The 25,402-nt window shown below is 36.4% G+C and overlaps 1 protein-coding gene across 2 annotated transcripts; it reads left to right on the top strand.

Moving 5' to 3' along the window:
* The first annotated feature begins 1,363 nt into the window (after window positions 1-1,363).
* Window positions 1,364-24,550, top strand: LOC133533159 (protein I'm not dead yet-like). 2 transcript variants are annotated; one of them, XM_061872116.1, is made up of 15 exons: window positions 1,364-1,600; window positions 4,932-5,079; window positions 5,873-6,025; window positions 6,628-6,743; window positions 9,090-9,204; window positions 11,368-11,473; window positions 11,763-11,823; window positions 12,669-12,794; window positions 13,912-14,026; window positions 14,444-14,559; window positions 15,515-15,606; window positions 17,040-17,132; window positions 20,010-20,209; window positions 22,851-22,988; window positions 23,942-24,550. In XM_061872116.1, exons 1-15 carry the CDS (start codon window positions 1,545-1,547, stop codon window positions 24,059-24,061), a joined length of 1,755 nt encoding a protein of 584 aa, XP_061728100.1. In that variant the 5' UTR covers window positions 1,364-1,544; the 3' UTR covers window positions 24,062-24,550. The 2 variants fall into 2 exon arrangements, with proteins under 2 accessions (XP_061728100.1, XP_061728101.1); XM_061872117.1 differs by lacking the exon at window positions 5,873-6,025.
* Window positions 24,551-25,402: the final 852 nt, after the last annotated feature.

The raw sequence follows: 25,402 nt of genomic DNA, 5'->3' as shown, positions 1-25,402 counted from the left end.
AAATGAGACTTAACGCAAACGCGTACGTGACGTTTCGAAATCGAAATTATTTACACTAGGGGTACTGATCAATAAAAGTGTACGTTTGACAATCCAATGTAAAATTCAGTAGTATCCAAAATCCAAATCCAATCTAAAGTAAATATCACTCACTCACACAGACACGCACACACACACACACACACACACACACGCACACAGAAAATATTTAATAGTAATGGCTTAAGGTTTAATCTTTATATCTACCTAATACATTAGGAAAGAGCAGATTCTCCTGATACAGGTATATATTTACTTAAAAGGACGATCCAAATCCAATGTTTTTCGAAGTGTATAATGTTTAACCTAATAAACTTTTTAATTTTTTATTTTCAATGATTGCAAAGCATGGGGCACCACGTATTTCAACAGTCAATCTAGATCTAGGAGGTATGATCATTCTTAGAGTTTACATCTCTTTTACTATCAATCGATAACTTCTTACTATTAGTAAATAAATTTCGCCTAATGAAACTATACCATGAGTCCTCGACATATTAATAGGAATAATTATATTCTTCTACTAAGGTCAGTTCAGTTCGATTCCAATATAGCTTTTAAACTCGCTGTACTCAAATCCACAGTTCCTGGCAGTTGAAGTCAATCTAACAATTGCCTGTTTCAAACATGAATTTATATATAACACTAGCTACACACTTGTACACAACCGGCATTTTTGTAGAGTGAACGTTGAAGAAACCCAGATTTTTTAAAAGAAATACGAACAGATGATTTTTATATATACCATCAGGCCCCGCATGCTTACAAATTTTGAATTTAAATTAATTGTATCTCACCTTTTGTGTGTTATGTGTTTTTAAATTTGTTTTATTTGTGGTGCAATAAAGAATATTTACTTACTTACTTACTCACCTAAGAGTGATGTATGTACAATGTATACACATAAAAATAAATATGAGCTGGGGCTGACTTATGGACCTCACGATCGACTCTTGTGATAGAAGTAGAAATCACCAAATGCAATTTCCTGAAGAATATAAAGTCTAATTTAGCCTATTCGATAGCTTTGCCTTTGAATCGTAGTTCTTTAATATAACAAACATAAACGCAAGCGTACCTACCAGAGTTTTTTACGGCGTTACAGTCGTTAAAACGAGTGTAAATCTCTGTTTTCTTCCAATCCTAGAAACAATAAAATAAATTAAAACATGCTTAATCCTGCGCTGTCACAGCTGCCAAACGGGATGGCTCATTGGACATTTTCAGCGTGTATAACAGCTAGTTAAAACTAACCTGTTGATAGAGTTGTGCAGAGCTGCCAGATCTCTCCCGCACAAAGTAATCATAAATACTTTATAGCTTCAGTCATCTTTCATGTAAATGAAAAGTTGCATTTTAACACTTTAACGAGTCATGTTGAACACTTGTGAACACAGGATGGCCGGGTGACGATATCAGTTTTGTTTCGGCAGCGGGCGGCGCGAGAAAGTCGACGGCAACACACTGCTCCGCCCAGCTATCGCGCGGGAACTGACTGAAACCGCATGCGAATCGGCCGCCCTATTCCACGCGCTTTTCTTGCGCAGTCAAGCTTTCGCCGGTAAAAGCACGATCTTTGATTATGCATAGTTCATATACATCTCTGAATTTCTTTTTCGCTTGTGACGAACGCTCACCTGCCTTTAGTAAGCGGTGCGAATAACAGTCCAGCTAACACGCCTTGCCTGTTGCCGGGCTACGAGCCCACCAATGCTACCGCACCTAACAGTTCTTTTCCCCTTGACAAACAGTATAGTATTGCTTGCAATTTGCCTTAGATCTCACCGTAATAAAGCGACGTCACCGTCTGCTTTCACCGCTTTTAAACTTTTCAAAGTCCATTTCAAATAACTTAGCAATTTATTCAGTCTACAGTGTATCCCAGAGCGATGGACCATTATTATTATTATATTTGCATGAATACCTAACTATTCGTTATCTTCTATTTTGTGATACATTGAAATGATTGCTGTTAAGCAATAATTTAAATCTATCACAAACGCCAATTTTGTTTGCTTAATTTTGCGATGTATTTGTAGTTAGGTAGATTTCAGTTTTTTTTTTGACAATATTATTCCTTACTATTTAAAATTATATGATGCACTGTAAATATTATTTTTACATATTCAGTATGTATTCAATAGTAATGACACTTTGACAAATTGGGTTGGTTTTTTATACATCTGGATACTAGATTTTTAGACTATATGGGCTATGGTACATGTATGTATTGCAGTGTGGTCAAACGAATTCAATATTGACTTTTAGTCTAGGGCATTCAAAGTCAGTCGAAGATTTATATATTTAAACAAAACCAGAACCTAGAACAAAGAATATAATAGCCCCAAGACAGTAGTGGCTTGATGGTGGCGCCTTAGACCATTGTGTACATCTGGCTTAAAAAAAATAACTAGTCTATGCTACTGTATGAAAAATAAAAATATAGTGTCAAAGTGGTGCCAAACAAAAATTCAATAGGTATTCTATCGTCTGTGTATGGTCTGTTTCATTTCAATTTAACTCGTTAATTTTTACGCGCTGTATTAATTGCGAAAAAAAATGTAAGTAGAATAAACAGCTTCTATTTTATTTATAGAATCTTCACTTGGTAATGATGTTAAAAATTGGAGTCTTCGGAATTCTCTAATTTAGAGGTCAACTCCATTATAGGTAAACCAAAATGGTTTACCTAATAAGTAAAGTTTTACAGACTTTAGTCCTTAAAAGCACATAATGTTAAATAATGCGAAAACATATAGATAGACTCTCGACACGGGTTGCTACTTTATACTAAAACTTCAATTACTAGGTAGAAATCAAAAGTAGGATATTAAAAAAAAAAATAACACTATATTTTTAAATGGCAGAAAACCCAATAAAATATTCACGCCAGCAAATTCAAATTTCCAGAACCCCAGATAGACGATTATAAAAATAAAGTAGTATGTTTTAAATATCAAACTTTTTAAATACATAGGGAGCGTGCATGAACTGTAGGAGGCAGCACAGGAGCCGTCAGATTTTTGGCGCGAGGCGTAAATGTGATGTTTTTTGTTCCGATGTAGCCCACAAGATGGCAGAACCTACTATGCACAAGAAAACACGTGACGTGTACATGTGCATGTTAATGGTTCCGATTCAGGCCAGAAGATGGCAGACCCTCCAACGCGCACGGTCCCTATAAGGTTAATTCTTCGTTTTTAATTGCGTGGTATTCTGACAGCTGTCATAATTTTATGTTTCAGGGATAGTGATTTTTTTTTACTGTACATATGATTATCAATTATTTTTCAAAGTGGGCAGTTCCCTTGAACGTAATTTCAAACACATTCGCACGTTCAAACTGTTGACAGCCGAATGACATGAGTCATGTCGTAAACAATTATGCAATTTGTTTGAAATGGAGGGTAGATAGATGTAAGGAGTACATTCTCACGGCTTGGTCACGACATCGTGCGGCGGCAGCAGCGGCGAGCGGCGGCCATAGGATGGAGTGGAACACAGCGACCCGACCTTTCGTTCCCACCTATCGACGCCGCTTGCCGCTGCCTCCGTCGCACAAACGGCGGATTACGTCTAAACGCTTGATAAAACTAAATAAATTATATTGTTTGATTTTGGGAAATTACAAAGAATGACAATAATTTTAAGTACGTGACATAGACACTTATAATAATTATATCGCAGTGGCCAGATATGCTAAAAAGAGGGTTCGTATTGAGGATAGCTGGAGCTGCCACGGTATAAACCAATTCACTTGAACATTATTTTTTGTTTAAAACGAGACGAGATAGTACAAAGTATAAAAAATATAATTTTAGTTCAAAGGTTTACATTATATGAAAGTCATTAGAATGATAGCAGTAACAATTTTTTTACCCCAGAAAACACCTGATATTTTCTCATGTCGAAATAGTGACTTTAAAATTAAGCTATCATTGTTTTCACGAATAAAGTATTATGATGATTGAAATTAAAAATAATCACGTCCCAATGTATTTCCAATGTTTTATTTTGACTTGTAATTCTCATCATAAATTTAAGGAGCATTTTTTTGCCTGACATCACCAGGAGACGTCAGAATTCAACGCAATTAAAAACTAAGGTTTACTTATCATCCCACCCTCGTATGTTTGTACGAGTCAAATATTGCAAGTTAAATTTGACCTACTTCCTGACTTCCAATGAAGCTGAAAATTTGCATACACATGTAAGTCGGATGACAATGCAATATTATGGTACCATCGAGCTGGTCTGATGATGGAGACAGGAGGTGGCCATAGGAAATCTGTGATGATACAACGCAACCTAATTGTGTTTGGGGGGTTTTGTCTTGATGAGTATTAGTAGCCCGTGGAAAGAAGAGTACAGTCAGTTACAAAAACTTGTTCCAAAAAAATTGTATTGCCAAAACTTATTATTTTTATTTCTATCCGATTTATTAAATAGGATTTTTTTTTCTAATAATTATGTGGTGTGGTGTGGTGTGGTGTGGTGTGGTGTGGTGTGGTGTGGTGTGGTGGTGGTGTATTTCATGCGTGGTATGAAATAATTTACAAGAAACATCCCTATTGTGCGTGTGAAAATTTATTGTCTAAGGGTAGATTTTTAAAATACTCTCATGAAGTATAATTAAAAATACATCTAACACAGCGTAAGGTGTCGAGAGCAGCGAACCCAAGCTGCCTGGGATCAGGGCTGCTGAAGATAGGAACCACCCGACTATCCACGCTATATATCCTCACTCTAGCAATCCAAGTACCCCGATCTTGTTAATTACTTGTACGTTACCGCACAGTATCGCCGCTATAATACCGTCCATTTTTATTTCAAGCTCGACCACGATCGTTGGTTTTTTTCCTTCCCATGATTTAACAGCTGGTTGCTTGTAGGTTTTTTCGGAGGCCGGCTATAGATCCAGAGTCTCCAGTTCCCGTGTCTAAGAAATTCAAGCTGTTCTTTTGCACCCACTACAGGGGCGTAGTGGCTTTTGTAGTGCCATTCATTTTTATTTCGATTCTTGCGCCTTTTCCACCGGAGGTAAGCCAATCGACGGAACCGATTAAGTTTATAATTTGCTATTATTCATTAAGTACTTTTTTCACCTGTGTCCATCTTATAAAATAAATTCATCATAATTTTTCTTGTGTTCAATCGAGATAAATTGTTCAAGAAAGCAAATTTAGAATTACGTATATGACCAGTTGAAGTCTAAAAAAGATGCGGTGAAGGCAGCAGGAAAGTGCTTGAAATTGTGTACTCATAAGATACATAGTGATTAATCAAATAAAACCTGCAAATTATATCTCCTCGTCAAAATTTGGATCTTGTGAGATCCCATTAAGGTCATTTTTTTTTCTGTGAAATTGTTGAGTACGTAATTTATACTTTTACCACGATTTTGTATCTTTCATAAGACCTTGGTACCACAATACAAGCAATTTAAACCAATGCCGAGAGTTGTTAGCTTTATTTAATTTCCTGGTAACTAAGAGGTACCTATTAAACTAGATAAAATTTACTTATTTAGGAATATATTTATGAGAACAAAATATTCCGGCCTCTTATTGGCTGGAAAAGTTGAAGCCTATGTTGGAATTTACTACGTGGTACAGACGGGATGCTCTACAGCAGCAGCTCCAACTTCATTTGGTCTTTACTATATTACTCCCAAACTATCGAGGTCAAAATTTTAGTACAAATTCAGCACCAATTGTGTACTCCTCATAATTATAATAAATGCCAAAACGCAATATGGGGTTGCTGGAGAGCATGAAGTTAAATCCTTCGTAAGTAATAAATAACATTCCTTAATTTTTTTATCTATTTCCAGAAGTATCAATGGTGTGCCTACACCCTGGGCGTGATGGCCGTGTACTGGGTATTCGAATGCATCCCGTTGGCCGTCACGTCTTTCATTCCCCTCATTGTTTTCCCGCTAACCGACATCATGTCTACCCGGATAACTTGCTTGGCTTTTGTTAACGTACGTTTAGTTCTGATTTATTAACGGCTGCTAGTCAGAACATAAGTAAAAATCCGAGAAATGGAAAAAAACTAAATTTTTCTGTTGCTAATGAGGTGAATAAATAAAAAAATAGAGACGTAGCTAATAAATAATCGTTGATACTATCACTGATCCAATGTATTGCCACCTGCAATACTCTTCGAAGACGGCAAATATGGCACGCTCTTATGGCTCTACAAATAAGATCGTGTCAGATATTTTTCCGCCCTTCGTTGTGTAATTGTACATTTTGACCAGCACTGCTGTGATCTGGGTGGCCTAGTGGTTATGGCGGCTGCTGCCAATCCAGAATACGCTGGTTCAAGCCCAACCCTGCACATTGATGGAGGACTTGCTAATTTTTTCTTTCGTATATGATATCTATATATACCTAAAAATGCTTTGAAAGGCGTTTTCAAAGCATTTTTAGGTTATCAATGATTACTTTTCACTTGATTTATTACTCCATCTAATTTTGTTGCCTATATCTGTTTAGTATTGAAAAAAGAAGCAGAAGTGTATATGCGCAAATATGGCATAAAGACACCTGCCGCCGTAATTTAACTAAATCGATGTTTCAGGATTCTGTAATGATGTTCTTGGGGAGCATCATGCTTGCGTCGGCGGTGGAGCAATCCGGTTTACACAAGCGCATGGCCCTGTACGCCATCAAGGTCATTGGATACTCGCACTATAAGTAAGACATCAGGCATGGATGAAATATATGGTGCATAAAGGTTTTTACTCGATTTAGATCGTGACGGCAGAACGCTTTTTTTACACCACGTCGGTGGCAAACATGCGTACGATCCGTCTGCTAGTCAGCAGTCGCCGTCTATAAGCCTATGACCCCTCCAACTCTAGGGATTTTGCATCCACGTCACCGACCGTTAAAAACGTATGTTACACTACTTACACTTCTTTGTTTGTGTAGTAAGAGTCCGTTGAAATCCCACGCGCCTTTGACGACTTAAGAATCTCGACAACGAATACCACAAAGTGGTATTGGGTTGGGAGCCGAGACCCCCTTAATTAATAGATATTTTAGTTTCTGCCGCCACTCCCTGCAGTACCAGCCCTGCTCGGTCACTAGCAAAAGGGAAGGCGCCCGCATATTGATACTTATTGCGTCCCGGACAAAGCCACCAAACTTAAAATGAAAAAAAATAAATACACCACAGCTCGGAAATGTGGCAAAAAATGGTCTAAATCTAAATCTTGACTAAAAAGTAACGCTCAATGGTTACCCCTAACAATCCAAGAATATTTTAGTTGTACTAGGTTATTACTTTTACTTTCCACTCGCTGGTGGATACTTAACCAATCTCAACGCACCAAGTTCATTATGGTAGTGCTTCTAATCCTTTAAAAGATAATAAAGATTGTTTATATGTTCAGAAACTTATCGTGTAAGGGGCTTTTAAAAGATATCTGTGCTCATCACACAAATAAATGCCCTTATCAGGATTTGAACCTGGGACCAGCGGCTTCATAACTTCATATCGGCGTTTAATCATTATAATCATTAATATACTTCGGCACACCCACTTTGTCAGTAGAAAAAAGCGACAAAGTGGGTATGTCTGAGTATAATTAAAAACGCCTATGCGCGATGTTACGATTAACTTCTAGCGTCTTACGGTCCTAATGGGAGTATAAGTATATGACTTCGGATGAAATTTAAAGGTTAGTCGTTTGGAATTTCCTTTTAAGCAGGTAAAAACTTGAATAAGATATTATAAAATGTAAAGTTAATTAATTACCTCTCAGAGATACGGGTTAAATACAAAGATACGAATCAATCTCCATCACTTTTTTCCGAAAATGCATTAGATGGAATCGTATATTTGAGGGCTCCTCTATTAGTCACTTTCTAGCTTTTTCAATAATGTACTACGTACATATTTTAATCAGACCGTGCCTCTGGATCGATGCGCGTCTTATTGCATCAGGAGAGACGGGTCAGTGTAAATAATAGTCACTTGCTTGTCAAATAAACGGTCGTATATGTCACTTCCGCATCAGATTTACGTAATATGTGGTTTGTTTTCTTTATTTTCTGATTTCTCTATAGGAACAAGTTTGTACAGGACGTTTTTTCGACGTCCAGCTCACGGTTAGGATTCTGCTACGTATATATTTACAATTCTCGCCTAAAATCGGTATTTTAGAATCCTAGTTCAGGCACATGTAAACCGTCACTAATTTTTAAGTCATTGTTTATATGAATGTAACCATGCAATATGTGTTTTATAGTACATTACGATACAAGTGCGAAAAATAGAATACCGTAATAAATAAACAAAACACATAAATCGACACGAGTTGCGGATTACCTATTCGCACATGTATCGTACAACGCTTTACAGTACATACTTATGGCCCTTTAAATTCTCGATATAGTTACGTAATGTGCTAATCTTACACCTTTAAACGAGCAATTCTTATAGATATATTGGGGATCTCGGAAACGGCTCTAACGATTTCGATGAAATTTACTATATGGTAGTTTTCGGGGGCGAAAAATCGATCTAGCTAGGTCTTATAGGTGATGTGCTGTTTGCGTGCCGACTGATGTACCGGAGGAATGAATTCAATTCAAAATCTTTAATGTCAAAAACACAGGATAATTATTTTTTTTTCACCACACCAACTGGTTGGCAAAGTAATCAGATGCAAATTTTGAGTTATTTCCTTATGTTAGCTGGTAGAGTGAACTTTTAAATTATTTTAATTACGTTCTTTTAGATATGATTTGGATTGATTTTTTTTGGTATTTTATAGTTAGAATTTTCCTCGCGTTGGTGTGGTGAAAGATTTTGTGTTTCACTCGGAGGCAAAGTTTTTTTAACCCTCGTGCCTTGAAACCTGCGGGGGGTTTCATGGTTCGAGCTTTTTACGCTCAAGATTCCACTTTTAGAACCACTAGTGACCACTACGCTCGTGGTTCAATTTTGGAAGCTTTCGTTTGCTCGGGTGTTAATATTAGCACGGGCGGTTAAATAACAACTTTGCCCCCTTGTTACATTTATTAATATTGCAGAATGCTGTTTGCTGTTGCTTCCGTGACAATGTTCATATCGATGTGGATTACGAACACCGCCGCTGTTACTATGATGGTGCCCATAGTGTTTGCTTTGTTAAAAGTTTACGAAAGTGTAAGTAGCGTGGAATTGGTACATTTTACCTAACATCGAATGAGGTAGTGCTTTTATATGTTGGTAGTGATGAAATGGTAATGACAAATCCAAGTTTTTCACCTCGAAAGCCTTTCGGATCATGAAAATACATTAAATTTTAGGATTTTTTTCAGTTTATGTATTTTTTTCCACCAGAAACCCTGCAAAAGTCACGAGGCAGACTTTTAAGTAGACGAATTTTGCAATTAAATATGAATGAATGAATAGAGCTCTATTAATTCCATACAGATTGAATTAAATTTAAATTACACATAAATATTTCCATTGATAAATTGATTCTTGCATGCTAAGTTTAATAATTAATAATACATATAAACAAAATTTAAAGGAAAAATATTAACACATTATAAAAAACCTAACTTAGGGTGCCGCCAGCAGCGGGGCAGGGCCCAAGCTGCCGGTGGTCAGGGCCGCAGAGAAAGGAACCGCCGGACTATCCGCGTCGTGTCCAAGACCACCGCCTTCTGTATCTGAACCTTGATCCAACCACCTAGCGATAGTCTCTGAAGGTCGAGACTCTTCGCTATGAGACCGTTCGCTGAAACGACTAATTATCGTCGAATCAACATCCCACATGGCGGTTATGTCGTAAGCCAAGTCTAGGTACTTACTAGACTTGTCCTTCTCGGCTTTCACGAGATTCTCATCATGGGGGATGGTGATGTCGACGAGCACGGCCCGGCGTTATTTATTACATTATTATCTTTGTTTAATTATGTTATTTATATTATTTTTAATCTGTGTGGACCCCCTTCGGGTAAAAGCCTCCTCCAAAGAAATCCAGGTTGTTCTATTACTCGCTACTTCTATCCACCCTTTTCCAGCAATACATTAATTGTCAATAATTTAGTCTTAGTAAGCCAAATAGTTTCAAAGAGACGGCTTCTCAAAGGCTTGCAAAATTATTAACTAACTGTAGGTAACTGCAAAAAAGGTTGTACCAGCAGTCGTCGTTGTAGGAAAGCAGGATTCAAATGCTGTTTACAAATACTGCAATGGCCAATCCTGCGAGAATATACCAGACCTGATGTATGCCGACATTAATAAACCCTTCATTGATAATTCACTGATACTCTGATGACAATTTTGACCTGCCTGATCAGGTCAATAAAAAAATGCTACCACGGCAAGCTGCCTCCAAAAGGACTGCTATGGATTCAGAGGCCCAGCCTGGTCCGTCAAAGATATACAAAAGATACGAGTTATAACAATTTCCCTCACTGTTACTGCTACTGTATAGTATATATGAAATGTCCCGAAGGTCTTTCAAGGTGGAAAACTTGGATTTCTCAATACGTTTTTATCATAACCAATATATACAAAAAAAAAACAGAACTACCTTATTTGATGTAAGGCAACATCTCTTTTTTGGTACGATTTCCGTGTATTAAATTGTTCATTGGATGTGTTTACTAAAATCATAATATTATATTCACTTGAGTCGTCGATTTTATTCGTTATGTTGTGAAGAGGAATAGATGTTCTTGTGGATATATAGATTAGGGTCAGAAAAAAAAAATGGGAAACAGCATTAGTGCGGGAAAGAAAAAAATTAGTCGATTAACTTCAAACTCAAATAAAACCACTCTGCCCTTACGTTATAACTCCTTACGGACTTATTCGAACAATGCTTCTAAGAGATCACTGCGGTTCCATAATGGTCTGTCAGTGTCAAAAGTGATATTTCTTCACCGAAAAAATGTCACATTTGACGCAGATCAGTATCGTAATACAGCAAAGAATATAATACTCATACTGCAGTGATATCTTAGGCGAGGCGTAGACTAGCAAGAACTTGCAAGCAATTTACATTACATTGCCGATTGCCGACTACTACGCGTAAGAACTGCATCCAAAAGTTTGATCAGATACCGCAATGTAATGAAAATGAAAATTGCATACATGTTTTTGCTAGTCTAAACTTCGCCTTAGAAGCAATTGTTTGAATTTGGCCGTGTGGTTCTGTGTGTGTATGATGATTAAATCATAAAGTAGCAGATATAATATACACAAAAGCAGTTGAATTGACTCAATGGTCGCACGATAAACAGTGAGGTATCTATTTATAATTCAATTTATTTAGTAACTGAATTTAAAATGAGCAAATGTATCTTTTTTCAGCAAAAACTTTTCAAAATGTACAATGTCAATGACAAAACGGGAGAAAAAACGGCAACGCCTCTAACAAGCTGTTACTTTTGTTGTATCACATATGCAGCTACCAATGGTGAGTATTATTGGTTTTTTGTCTGGGAAATATAAGGGACGTCAACGCACGACATGGTGAAAATATGATCTTTCGTGGGACGACAACTTCATAATATTTGCCAGCTGCCAACTGTCAAAAGTAATATGTCCCACACCCACCAGGGCGACGCCACAATCATGCATTGAGCGAATAATTGCACGTAGTGCCTGTACATAATTAGTCATGTCCTTAACATTATTGGTGTGGTCCTATTATAAAATTCACTTCCTTAGTTTCATAAAACTACAATGTGAATTCATTGTTTTAGGTGGCATTGGAACCCTTGTTGGCACTGCAACTAATTTAGTATTTAAAGGACTCTTCGCTACGTGAGTTATCTAATGTGCACTAAAAGTCTAAACAAAGTTTGTATTGTCATATCGTCAAGCGCGAAAAGGGCTATCAGTGGCCGCATCACAAGTTGACAGTTGAAATTTACGTTATAGACTGCGTGAACTACACACAGTTGCTAACGTAAACGTGGTAACCGTATTAAACCTCAAATAAGGTAACCGTGACTTTTACTGTGGTAAAAAAGAAGTTTTCAAATAAGTAACTTTCAAGTCATTTTTATTTGGTGTAAAAACATATTGGAACCTAAATACACAAGTCTTCTATTACCGTGGCGAGGGTCAAGTTGTCATCCTATTACCGTTAATTGAGTTTTTAATACCGAGGGTATAAAAAGCAGCAATTTTCTACCATTGATAATTAAGCCCCGGCTCAAGATTCGGCACTTTAAATTTTCATTTTATTGACCCTATCAGCTCCGTAGGTCTTTCATAACAGCCTGTATGTGTCGTTCCTAGATTCCAAACGTTATAAATATAAATTTTGCCAATTACAAAACGTGTCGCTCGTCGTTCGTTTCTATTTGCTATCGTTTCCCTTTTCTGCCACGGAGGGAACCAACTGGCGTGTGGCGTAACTGTCGCCTTGTGGACGACAGCGTTTTTTCTGCGCTATTTGATTTATACTCGTACTCTGGCACTCCCGCTTTGTCAGTAGAAAAAGGCGCGAAATTCAAATTTTCTATTGGCAGTCAACTCTTCGCGCCTACATTTTTGGTATTTGCCGCCTTTTTCTATTGACAAAGTGGGTGTCATAGTATATGTAGCATATAAATGTGTTATTATGCCTGAACAAATTTAATGATAATAATTATCTATTTCAGTGCATATCCTACGGCGCCGGAATATATATCTTTTCCCCTGTTTTCTGTCTTCGCTATACCGCTCATGATTGTGATCAATATGTTTATGTATTTTTACCTTGTGATATGTTACATGGGACTATTCAGGTAAAAAAAAAAACAAACAACTTATTGTTTTCCTATTTTCCGTGCAATGTAGCTAAATACCTACCACTTGAGCAAGCACAGAAAAAGCCGCATTAAAAGATTCGAGAGGAACCACGCTAAAAACGCGTCTCAAGTGGTAAAGCGTATTAACCGTTAACAAATATTACTTTTGTAAAACAAGTGAAAATGGCGTATTATAGGCGGAATAACGTTACTTATTTTTAAAAGTTATATTTATGAAGCTAAGGCTTATCGATTAACTGGTAGCCTTAACTGTAAGTATAAGGGTCAATTTGAATCTGGTAAAAATCAAATCAACAATACTTGACAACTCGCGGTGTTATCGAATGTGAAATACTTATTAGATAGGTAGGTATTTATCCTGTACCTCCACCGCCAGGAAAGTATCTGGGCACTTCTAATTGTACATATCACTTTTTTGATTTGTATAAAAGTAATTTAATTATTCTTGTACTTACCTAGTTGGCAACTTCTAAATTTGTTGATGGCGTCTCATGAACACGAGTATTTTTTTTATTTTTTGCTCAATAATGTTGTTTAAGATGAAATATTGATGACTTATTTTGCAATTAACTAATATGAAAGTATGCAGATAATGAATAATAAATGTTGAAATGCGTTTAACCATCCTTTAATCAATACCCATCAGTATATAGTAGCTGTTTTAAAATTCCAGGGGCCCATTTTTCGAACGGTATTAAAACTATTAAACTAATATTATTAGTCCACGAACTGTCAAATCGTATGGGTTACCATGGCAACACACTAATAAGTATAGACTGAGAAATGGGCCCCAGTTGACACTTTACTAAGAGCCTAATAGGGAATGTTGGGATAAATACCGGATGTGGGAGAAGGTCGTAAAAATCAGATTATCGCCAAATTTGGCTTTAATTTTTAATGTTAAGCTACGGTTATTATTTAACGATTTATGCCATACTTCAAGAAGCTGATACCTACGTACTGATATACAAAGAAAAAATGTATGGTCTTTGAACTAGCTTAAAATTAATCCGTTATTACCCTTCTTGGGTAGCCATAGAAGAGTGGCTCGGAAAGAGTTACCCACCTAATAATTTGACTTTGATAATTACAGACCAAATAGTGCGGCTGCTAAAAGTGTCAAGATATCCGCTGATGGCTTAACAACTGCCAAAAAAAGAGTTGAAAGTGACATTAAGGATCTTGGCCCAATGTCTTGCCATGAAATTGTAAGTTGACGCATTTTAATACGAGCTCTTTAGAGGGCCGTTTTGTGAAAAATTAATCTTTGTAAAGCAAAAGCTTCAACATTGTTAATTGTAGGTAAAATTGATATTTAGGTGTGGTTGTAGCGCCTTCTCGAGTCAATAAGTTCCCTCCTTAGATCATACATATCTATGGTCCTCTCTTACTACTACACTTTCAATACAATTATTGCATAGATAAAACGAGTCTCTCAACTAATTTTGAGTAACTTCAAACTCTGATGAATCCAACTGTCAGATTTTGGGATATTGATATAGCTGGATAGTTTTACCGTACCTCTATGTAAATCATTTTTTATCAAAAAATAATGTTGTTTGTCCTAGCATTCAGTCAAACATGCCTTTATTAGGCGAAACGTTAATGTGTAAGGTCTTTTTCAGATGGTACTTTGTCTATTCTGCTTAGCAATATTGCTATTTTTTTCACGATCACCTCAAGTTTTTCCTGGATGGGCTGACAGAATAAGAGAAGGTTATGGAATTGATAACGCAAAATTGTATGTTGGATACTTAGTTATTATTACTATGCAGATTATGAAAAAGACAGGTTTATTTTATATTTGCAGGGCGCAGTTTAATAAAGCCGTTCTAAATGGCAAGCCACCAGCATTCATTTCTTTTTTTGAGACTACTAGCGATGTATTTAACTTTATAAACGTTTTCATCACATTTTGGTATAGAAACCCTAGTCAAATTTTCTATGATCCCGCTAACTAGAAGGGATTCTAAGACCACAGTAGATGACTCTCATCGAGTGCTATAAACTCTAAACATTGATGATTCTGTAGTTAAATACAAGGTTTATTTAAGTATGATTAGGTTGCCACTAACGGCTTAGACCTTCAGTCGTCATTTCAAAAGATCGAAGGTAAAATGGCAACAGAGATGATTATTTTAAAGTGCGTACCTTACTACTAGTGGTACATATTGTACTGCGAGCTGTACATTACGAATGGAATTTAATAGAATATAAATTTGCCTGTATTACGAGATAAAGAGCAGATTCTGTGACGTTTTATAATGAGAATTGCCCTGGAGGAAATTGCACTACCGGGAGCGATGTTCCGATTTTGCATTATTCGGGACAAGGACAGAGATACTCCATTTTCAAATTTCTGTGCTTTTCCTATGGAATAACCGTGCCTCATACAAATTATGTAGCTTTAGACTATTTTTTTTAAAACCTAATTTTACATAATAGTAATATTATGACTCTTCTATATTATTAAGTAATAGTATGAATAAAATCCAGTAGCTTATCAGCCTGCCTGGAGCGGAGCTAGGCAGCGGAGCGGTGAGCGAAGTGAAAATCCACAGCGCAACAAGGAGCGGAGATTTTATGCAAGTCTGTTGGTGGATTTTTATCTCGCTCGCCGCTCCGCTGCCTTGCAGTGGATACTATGAGAACCTTTGACCCATAATATATTAACAGTCTAAGTGTGTGTGTTTCAGTATCAGAGATTCAGCAGCGGCGACATTTGTTATATTTCTAATGCTGGTATTTCCATCTACCTCGACCATGTTTCAGAACTATAAAGTAAAATGTACCTAACTATTGAATTATTATTTTTGCATGTAAATAGAGTGTATCCGAGCGATTCGTTTTATGTGACCTTTTTTGCCACTTTTGTGTTATTTATTTTTAGGACCGCGAGCCCTTTTCATCTTTATAGGAGAAAAAAAGTGTCCCAAAAATTCCATACATTTTCTATACCTTCCTATTTGTTACCGCCGTACAAAGTATATGGGGACCTGGGAACACAATAGGAAAAATAATCTGTGACATTTTTTTATCCCATTAGGATCGAAACAGCTCGTGATTCCGACTAAAAAAAATACATAAAATTTATGAAAAATACAAAAATAATGAAAGTGGATTTTTTTAAGAAACGCTCATCCACTAACTTTTTACAAGTACTAAGTACTTTAGGTAGCTTATGTCTACTCATTTGTCTAAACCTATACCATTAATAAAGATAGCGGAAGGAACTGTTCAAAATTAAAGTAAGGACGCTATACACGGAGAATTTCGTACTATGACCGACCTTTGCCGATCTCTATCGCACGTCCATAATTATACTGCTGTCCCGCTTGCACAATGGCATCAATCGCTGGTATTATCAGTGGAATAGCAATATACCTGCGCTTGTGATAGACGTAAAAGGCGAGGGAACAATGTACCAAATTCTTTGCTTAGCGCCTTAACCCTTTGAACGCCAAGAACCCTTAACCTTTGGTATGCTTGGGAGCAGATATGCTCCATATTATTTTATATTCAACTTAAACACGAAGTTGTCATGATTCCTATACTGGATGTCCAGTAATTAATAGATGGTGATTAAAGTCCAGTATGCTAGCTATTAAAAAAGACAGAAAAGTTCGATTATCTCGAAAACCATAAAACTTTTACTAGACCTTATTATTTCGACCAGCCTATCTTATTATTAGGACCAGGCATTATCTGGACCAGCCTAAGGTGCCCTGTCGGTGGTTAGAAGGTTATCCATTAATTATATGGCACCCTGTATAAATGGCAATTTTTTGACAGGAGCATACAAAAGGTTAAAGGCGTCGTAAGAAGTCGTGGCCGTGGCGCCAAGAATGCTTCTAACGGGCTATGGCGTACGTTGTTAAAGTAACGTACAACGTTTCCACTACAGTTAATATTTAGTAGCTCATGCCAGAGATATTGGCGTGTGCATGACGTTCTTGGGTTTGACAGATGGCATTCAAAAGGTTTACTTTAGTAAAAAGCTCATGACGCTGAGTAGAAATAACAAAGTTTTAAATATCTAAAGTATCGGTTGTCATGGGAAAACTAGTCCTATCATTATCAGGCTCTTAGGGATTTGCGACACTGGATGCATTCTGCGGTCTTCGGTCAGGTCATTACATAATTTCAATTTGACCTGATCTGACCGCAGACCGCAGAATGCACCCAGTGTGGCAAATCCTTTAATGTTGATATTTTATGCAGTTGTCGACGAACTTCCAAAGGGGCGAATTCCGTCTTGCCTTAATTGGGATGTGATGAATGCTTCTTTGCCGTACAGTTTTGCATTTTTACTTGGTTAGTATCTGGTGCCTGTCTATTATGCTTTTTGATTACTTTAACTGACCTTTAATCAAATTTCATTATGATTTTACATGCAAAATGTATTGCTATTGCAGCAATAAAGAATATTTACTTACTGATTACTCAATCAAAAAATTATCAGATTTTAATTTTATTTTCATTCCACGGTTGCGGTGGATATTATAACCTGACCCTCTAGTATGACTTGCTTTCTTGCACGCAACTCCATTCATTTAGCGCTACTTCAGTATGAAATCGCGCGCGGGAACTCAACATGCTAGAGGGTCCGGAGGGCTTTTCAAATATATTCAAAGAACCACGCTAATAACGTGTCTCAAGGGATAAAACATATTATTTAACCGTGAAAAAGTGATTACGTAAACAAGGTGTAGAGCCTATGGTAAACACCCCTATAATGGACACGACACCAATAGTGGAACGGAAACCACAAATCCCGTAAAATAAGTACCAATAAAAATATCAGTTATTAATTTATTATTATTAAACACTGACAATATTTTACCATAAACAAGAGTAATAGAGCTGCTTAAGTTTGACGTGAAATTTCTGTTTGTTCAAAAAGAAATAGCGCCATAGTTATAGCAAATAGCACGAGTATCAATGATTGAAAAAAAAGACTTATATTGCAGTGTGTTTCAATAAATACGTTCAAATCATAAAAGTTGATAAGGGCATTCAACCTTTAACGCGTAAATCCGTAGAAATTGTACCTACGGGTATCAGTCGAATATCAAAAATAATCCAACTTTTCTCTTAAATATTTCTTGATTGGTGCCGTTGGCGTTACCATAGTCTAAAATTGCAAATTATACGGGAAATAGTATGTGCACGTGCGTGACCATGTTAAGCGGGTTGAACTGTAACAATTGTGACAGCGGCCGGCAAAACGTCACACTTTTTCGCTTGCCTTAAGGATGCCTTGATAGGTTATACGTATAAAGATACAAGCAAATTTCGTCCTTTTGGCAAACGAAAAAGTGGCGCCATCTAATACATCAAAGGCCAAAGGTATGGCGGCATCGTTACGAGCGATGGTGCCACAACCTTTGGCCTAAGCCCCGTAAGATGGCGCCACTTTTTGATATTTAACACATCAGGGAAAGAATAAGGATCAAAGTCAAATAGTGTTTTAAAATTTTTAATCATGTGTCTAAAGTTATATTAGGGCAGTAAATTTACTGTGGCTACAAAATTTTCTTTGACAATCCAGCTCTATGCCTACACCTCAAGTGTCGAATGATGGTCCCCATGACAGCTCCCTAAGGTCTCATTTACTTGGGTTTATCTTTTAAAAAAATTAAGAATTAGAATTCGTGTCATTTACGAAGACGTGTGCCTTGATGCGTATTGTAATGTAATTTAAGGTTAGATTTAACAAATCTGCGCGTCATCGTGGATGACATGAACTATACATGAAATGTTACATTTGTAAATAAATTAATGTGCTGAACTTGCAAAAAGTATCTACAAACATTTTACGTATCAGTTACTCCATATAAAAAATATACTATCATAGGGACCATCATTGGACGCGAGAGTTAGTGAGTCTTGGTTCATCATCATATATTTAAGAGTTCGACTCTTGTCGGTGGAGCGATTTCCATGTGTGTCGGTCCTCTGCCTTCTCCTTGACAACCTGATACGACATGACGTTGAGTTTTTCCTTTACTTGATCTATGTAGGTTCTCCTTGGTCTCCCCCTCCGTCTTCTTGCTTCAACTCTCCCTTCAATTATGTTCTTGATATATTCGTCGTGTCGTAGCAGGTGTCCAAGCATCTTTCCTCTTCTATTTTCTATGGTTCTCAACAAACTCCTCTCCTCTCCTACCATGCGTAAAATCTTTTCATTTGTTTTCTTCTCCATCCAACTGAACTTTGCCATTCGCCGCCAGCACCACATCTCGAAAGCCTCCAGCCTTTCCCTATCACGTTGCCTCATTGTCCACGTTTCGCTTCCGTATAGTGCTATGCTCCAGGTGTACACTTTTATGAGCCTCTTGCGTATATTGCCTGATATTCGGGCTTTAAATAGGCACTTTTTTGTGTTAAAAGCTTTTTTAGCTATCGCTATTCTGGTGGTAATATCTTGTGTACATCTGGAGTCACTAGTAATTATGCTGCCTAAATATTTAAATGATTTGACCTGTTCTATGGTACTATTATTTAAAATTATCGGATTTTGTCTTTGGTGTTTATTTGAGGTTTTTTTTTTGGAATTCTGTTTTGTAGTTGTAAGTATCTTAGTTTTGTTTATGTTAATTTTTAGGCCAAACTCGTCAGACTGTGTTCATTTCATTAAGTAACTCTTCAAGCTGATTTGATGAAGATGCCAGTGCAGCGATGTCGTCAGCAAAGCGAATAAACTGTGTGTTTTTTCCATTAAATTTAACTCCTGTTCCAGACTCTATGAGTCTTGGTTATCACCTGTCAAAATATCTAACACAAAGACCAGTTTACACACCTTCTAAGGCTGTGTACTGATACAAACCGTTGAATTCCATGAAAACCTAGCGTAAATAGGGTATTTGACTGTATTTAAAATAAATTATGTCACACCATGCACGGAATAAAATACCATAACATTAATAGAGAGACGTTGACAGCAGTTATTTTTAGATACTATTACATTTTATAATTCGTATAGAACTATGAAGAGTAGGTTACTAGACCGTGACGTCATTTGCTAGTGTTTCATATAAATTCCATAGTGGCAAATCGTTTTGACAGTTCGGAAAAAGAAACTGATTTGACTAGTAGTCAAATACCTTATTGATTTAACGTTACAAAATATTACTTGAAGTGCAACAAAATAATGTACTGCTCTCAATAATTCAATTTTTTTTCTTTTAGCTGGAGGTTTTGCCTTGTCCACTGCGGCAGGCAAGCAGTATTCCGATTTGAATGGAAAAATTGGAGAAGGATTACAGAAATTGGAGGGCCTGCCCAACCCAGCTATTCTTTTCATAATTATCATTTTTACAATCTTTGTTACTAATTTTGCCTCAAACGTAGCCGTTTGCAACGTGATTACGCCAATAGCAATGCAGCTGGTAAGAAAGATATTGTATTATCTATATCAAACATTTCTTGTACCGTAGAATTAAAGATGGGTAGATGTAAGGAGAAAACTCTTATGGGAGAACAGTTGCAAAAGTGTCCAGCTGTCAGCTAATAAATAACAGTTCCAAATCTCTCCAGAGTGGCGCTAGAGTAGCTATAGAACATGTACTCATAATGAACTTAGCCGTTATTGATTGAGTGAAGTGCGCTATCAGTGATTACCAAGTACTTAAGTTAAACTTTTTGTTTACTTAAATGTTACGGGCAATACTAGAAAGTTACGTAAACTTAAGTTTACCCGAAAATTAATTCAACTTTAATTTGTATTCGGCGTTTATCCGTATATATCTAGGTCTACCCAACACTGGGAGGGTGTCAACAATGTTAGAAGTGATGATGAAACACCTAATATTATCCAGCCAGTGTTAGGCGGACCCGGGTACGTCCTTTGGACCCGGGTACGTTCTTATTGGACCCGGGTACGTCCTTAAACTACGTCCAAAAGAGAGGTATGGGCATTGTGAATGTCATCTCCCTTTGTGTGGTAGGGCACAGCACAGCGGATATCATTCCAGATCTAGAGCGGAGCCCAACTGGGGAAGTACCTCCACCTTACAGAAAACCGCAGCCAAATAACACTAGACCCTGCTCATAGGGCTTACCATCAGGTGGGCCGTATGCTTGGTGGCCACCGACGTAGTATAAAAAAAAACCTTAAATATGTACGGGTAAAAGCCAAATACAGATTAATGTTGTTTAAATTTTCGGACTTTACTCAAAAGGCTTGGATAATACTAGGCATATCAGGGTAAACTTACCTTCTAACATTCATCATCATTGAAGAGCATGGCTCTTGTCGGTATTTGGCCAAGTTCTTTAGGCCCCTGTAAGACACGACATTTGCTTTTCCTATAAGTTGCTGCCTGAAGTTTGCTCGTGAGTTTCTTCTTACTCTTCTAGCTTCGATCTTGCCTTCTAAAATAGTTTTAAAGAAAGTGTCGCGTCTTATCAAGTGAACTATAATTTTGCCTCGTCTATTCTCTATGGTCCTCAGTAAGTTTCTCCTCTCTCCAACAATTCACAGTACTTCCTCGTTCGTGTTCTTCTCCATCCAACTTACTCTCTCTATTTTTCTCCACAACCACGTCTCAAAAGCCTCTAATCGTTTCCTATCTTTCTGCTTCATTGTCCACGTCTCACACCCATATAGAGCGATGCTCAAGATGTATATCTTAATTTGGCGTGTTTTCGTATTTTGAGAGATTTAAGCCTTCAGCAAATGTTTTTTTGGGCGTTGAAAGCTGTTTATCCATTGCTATCATTGATACTATTTCATCTGTCTTATGTAATTTAGCTGCCTAAATATCTAAATTTGTTTACTTGTTCTATATGTGTCCCTCTGATGTTCTTCCTTAATTGGGCGAAATGTTGAAGCAATTTCTGTTTTAATTTTAGTAGTGTTAATTTTGAATCCAAATTGTATAAAAAATTGTTCCATCTGTTCCATCACTCTTTTTTTTTTTACTTGAACTTTGGGCCCAGTTGCTATGTCGTCCGCAAATCTAATAAATACTATTCATTCCCCATTAAATTGGACTCCTTCTTCAGTTTTTTGTATTTGTTTTCTAATGGCACAGCCTATAAATATGTAATTTGCTAACAAAATAACTACCGATATTTTTACAACTGATAGTAGGTCCCCGATACCTGGAGTGTATTTAAGTATGAAACATTATAGATTTTGTTATATTTTTTGGAGTAAATTGTAACACAACATGTGCTACGTACAAACGAACAAATGAGTGTGTTATCGAAAAAAATCTCTTCTTTAATGGGATCACATTCTGCATTCTTAATGAATTCAATGTATGGGCCATCATCGCCTGCGGCTTTTCCATTTTGTATTCCGATTAACGCCTTGTCAAATTCTTCCCTAAGTATATCCGGGCCAATTCTATGTTTATCAACTATTATTTAAGGTTCTATATCTTCTGTGTCTAATAAGCATTGACCCCTCATATAAGTTTTTTATATATTTATTCCATCTATTTATAATACCCTTATCGTTTAGAAGCATGAACCTTCTAACATTACCCGTAACATATTTACCAAGCTATAGCTGATGAAAAGTAACTATCTGCCACCCTGGAATACTTTTGGGGCGAAATGCCAAGAAATTAGAAAGGAACAAAAGATACGATATATAGTTCGACGAAAGATTTGGCGATTGCGTAGCTTTTAACGTTTTATTTCAATAACTCTGAAAGTAGACTTCTAATTAAAATTTTGCTAGTGAAATCCCTCGGCTATTACACTAGCTATTTTATACTAAAATTATACTTCAATAGCATGTACGTATAGGGTAACGATATAAAATTGAAAATAAATGAAAATTAGAAATGTTTTCGTGATTTATTTCTATGTTGTGCTTATAGTGTGCGTATAGTATTTTCCTCGCAAATATAGTGTAATTTTAGAGTGATTTTTTTCATGCCAGTTGCCCTTGTTTAAAATGTTTAAAAATTCAATATAAAAACTACAATTTTGTGTTATCCCCCTCTTAAACTGTTAGAAAATGACGCGTAGTTTGAGCCGCTATTTCTGATGCTGACTGTAGTTATTATGTCGCAGGCTGCAAATGTGAATGTGAATCCGCTGTGGTACAACATTGCGACCGGGATCGCCGCGTCGTTTGCCTTCATGATACCGGTGGGGACTCCAGGGAACCTCATTGTTCAGAGCGCCGCAAATATACCCACTTCGCATATGGTATGTCAGTCAACATAAATTAGTTGATTCTAGAGCATATAGTAGGATAAATTTATGAATAGATTTCAAAAGTCGGACTCGCCCATGAATGGTTCCGTACCATTAATGACGTATTAAAAAAAACTGCTTACTAGATCTCGTTCAAACAAATTTTCGGTGGAAGTTTGCATGGTAATGTATAATATATATATTTTTAATTTTATCATTCTGTTATTTTAGAAGTTACACGGGGGACACACATTTTACCACTTTGGAAGTGTCTCTCGCGCAAAGTATTCAGTTTAGAAAAAAATTATATTAGAAACCTCAACATCATTTTTGAAGACCTATCCATAGATACCCCACTCGTATGAGCTTGATGATATTTTTTTTTTGAGTTTCAGTTCTAAGTATGGGGAACCCCCAAAATTTATTGTTTTTTTTTTCTATTTTTGTGTTTAAATCTTAATGCGGTTCATAGAATACATCTACTTACCAAGTTTGAACAGTATAGTTCTTATAGTTTCGGGAAAAAGTGGCTATGACATAAACGGAAAGACAGACGGACATGACGAGGACATCTATAAGGGTTCCGTTTTTTGCCATTTGGCTACGGAACCCTAAAAAGGTGTCTTTAATGTAATGTCATAGAAATTTCAAGTGTAATAAACACACGTAAAGTTGGTTAAATTCCAAACAGAAATCGAAAATGTTTTTTTTTTTATTAAAAAAAAAGTTACCAAGATAGAGGTCTGATTATATTTTTTCTGTGAAATGTATAGTAATGTTAATATTGTGTAAACATTTTATAATTTATATTCGGTAAACTTCGGAGATAACAGTCACTCCATTAATCAATTTTTTTTCAGTCAATCAATTTACAAACAAACCTACATACATACTAACAAGACAAGTTAAATAAAAGTTTGTAAATACTGGGCTAGTTTCCGTTCAAATAAAAGATTTTGTTTCAGATCATAGCAGGAATTGGTCCCACTATCACTACACTGTTCTTCACTTGGCTGTTCACGTATTTCTACGCACCAGTTATATGGCCGATTATGAATGAGAGCAAGCCGGAGTGGCTGGCCTAATAACCCAATGATGCTCATGTCACTATTTGAAACACAAGGTTACATACGTAGTGAACAATCCTTTGTCATCGTATTTTCTCGGAAACGTTCGTATTTGTCTGCCTACTTCAGTCAACCTCAGTACTTTTTGTACTTGACACAGACACCTCGTGCGTTTTCGTAAAAATACGATGGTAAAAGATTACTCACTACATCTTATACTCAAATATGTATCTGTGAGTTTGTTATCAGGTTTTCAACTATAAATAATATTTTGGTTGGGTTGGTATACTAATTTTAATTCAAACTATAATACGATTATTAATTTATTCAGCTAATATTAATGTTTATGAACTGAAAAGTTTGATGTTTGACCGTACTTTTTTGTTTGTATTACAACAACAATACTTAACAGTAGGTAGTTAGCATTTTATGTTTAATGACGATGTATGTATGTGGCATCTAATGAATAAAACTGATATGAAAATATAATGTTTTTTGTTAAGATCCTAGTTCATAACCCAATGCTGGGTAAATCTCTCCCTCCCTGTCTTCTGCTTATCTCTGCAAATCAATATAGAAACCATAACTGATTTTAAGGTCTCAATACTGCACTAAGTTTCAGCAAATTTATAGAAAGCAATGGTTTGAACAGCAAGCTCATGGAAATGCAAGCTTGCAGTAAGTGTATGTACATTATACATATATGAAACAAGGAAGATAATTACCTTCATACTTGACCTCTGGCCTAGTCGGTAGCCACTCTGCCTATGAAGCCGATGGTCCTGGCCTCCTGGGTTCGAATCCCGGTAAGGGCATTTATTTGTGTGATGAGCACATATGTATATTTGTTCCTGAGTCATGAGTATTTTTTATGTAGGTATTTAAGAATTTATATACACCGTGGGCTGGTAAAACCCGACAGATTTTAACCACGCATTCCTGAGGTCATGAGGAGTAAAAAAAATTATATAAGTTTTGGGAAAATTCGGCAAAATAAAATTTTATCAGACAAAAAAATTTTTTTTTGCTTTTTCTTCATACGACACGTTATTTCTTCTTACAGCTTGGCGAAAAAAAAACTAATTAGTTACAACGAATAACTAAACTTTTTTTTTATTTACACTAAAAATTGCGAGTTTCTTATAAAACTTTTATGTCTGCCAACAGGTATCTAAACCAAGTCACATAGTGGCAGCATTGCAGCCAAAAATGCGTATTTCACTAAATTATTACAGAAATAATTTTTTACAAAAATTGTCATTATCTCTAAAACAAGACCGATTTCAGGAAACTTTGTATCACATTTTAGTCTCTAAATGCGGTCAAGAATACAATAAAATCTGTCGGGTTTTATCAGCC

Source organism: Cydia pomonella, unplaced genomic scaffold, assembly GCF_033807575.1.
Source record: "Cydia pomonella isolate Wapato2018A unplaced genomic scaffold, ilCydPomo1 PGA_scaffold_100, whole genome shotgun sequence".
Taxonomy (NCBI): Eukaryota; Metazoa; Arthropoda; class Insecta; order Lepidoptera; family Tortricidae; genus Cydia; species Cydia pomonella.
The sequence above is the reverse complement of the archived record's forward strand: the minus strand, read 5'-3'. Positions and strand labels throughout refer to the sequence as shown.

Bases quoted from the DNA above. Each gene is read 5' to 3' on its own strand.
- LOC133533159 (XM_061872116.1), top strand. From the start codon at position 1,545: ATGCGAATCGGCCGCCCTATTCCACGCGCTTTTCTTGCGCAGTCAAGC. The intron at 9,205-11,367 runs GTAAGTAGCGTG...ATCTTTTTTCAG, and splicing joins TGTTAAAAGTTTACGAAAGT to CAAAAACTTTTCAAAATGTA. The intron at 20,210-22,850 runs GTAAGAAAGATA...ATTATGTCGCAG, and splicing joins CGCCAATAGCAATGCAGCTG to GCTGCAAATGTGAATGTGAA.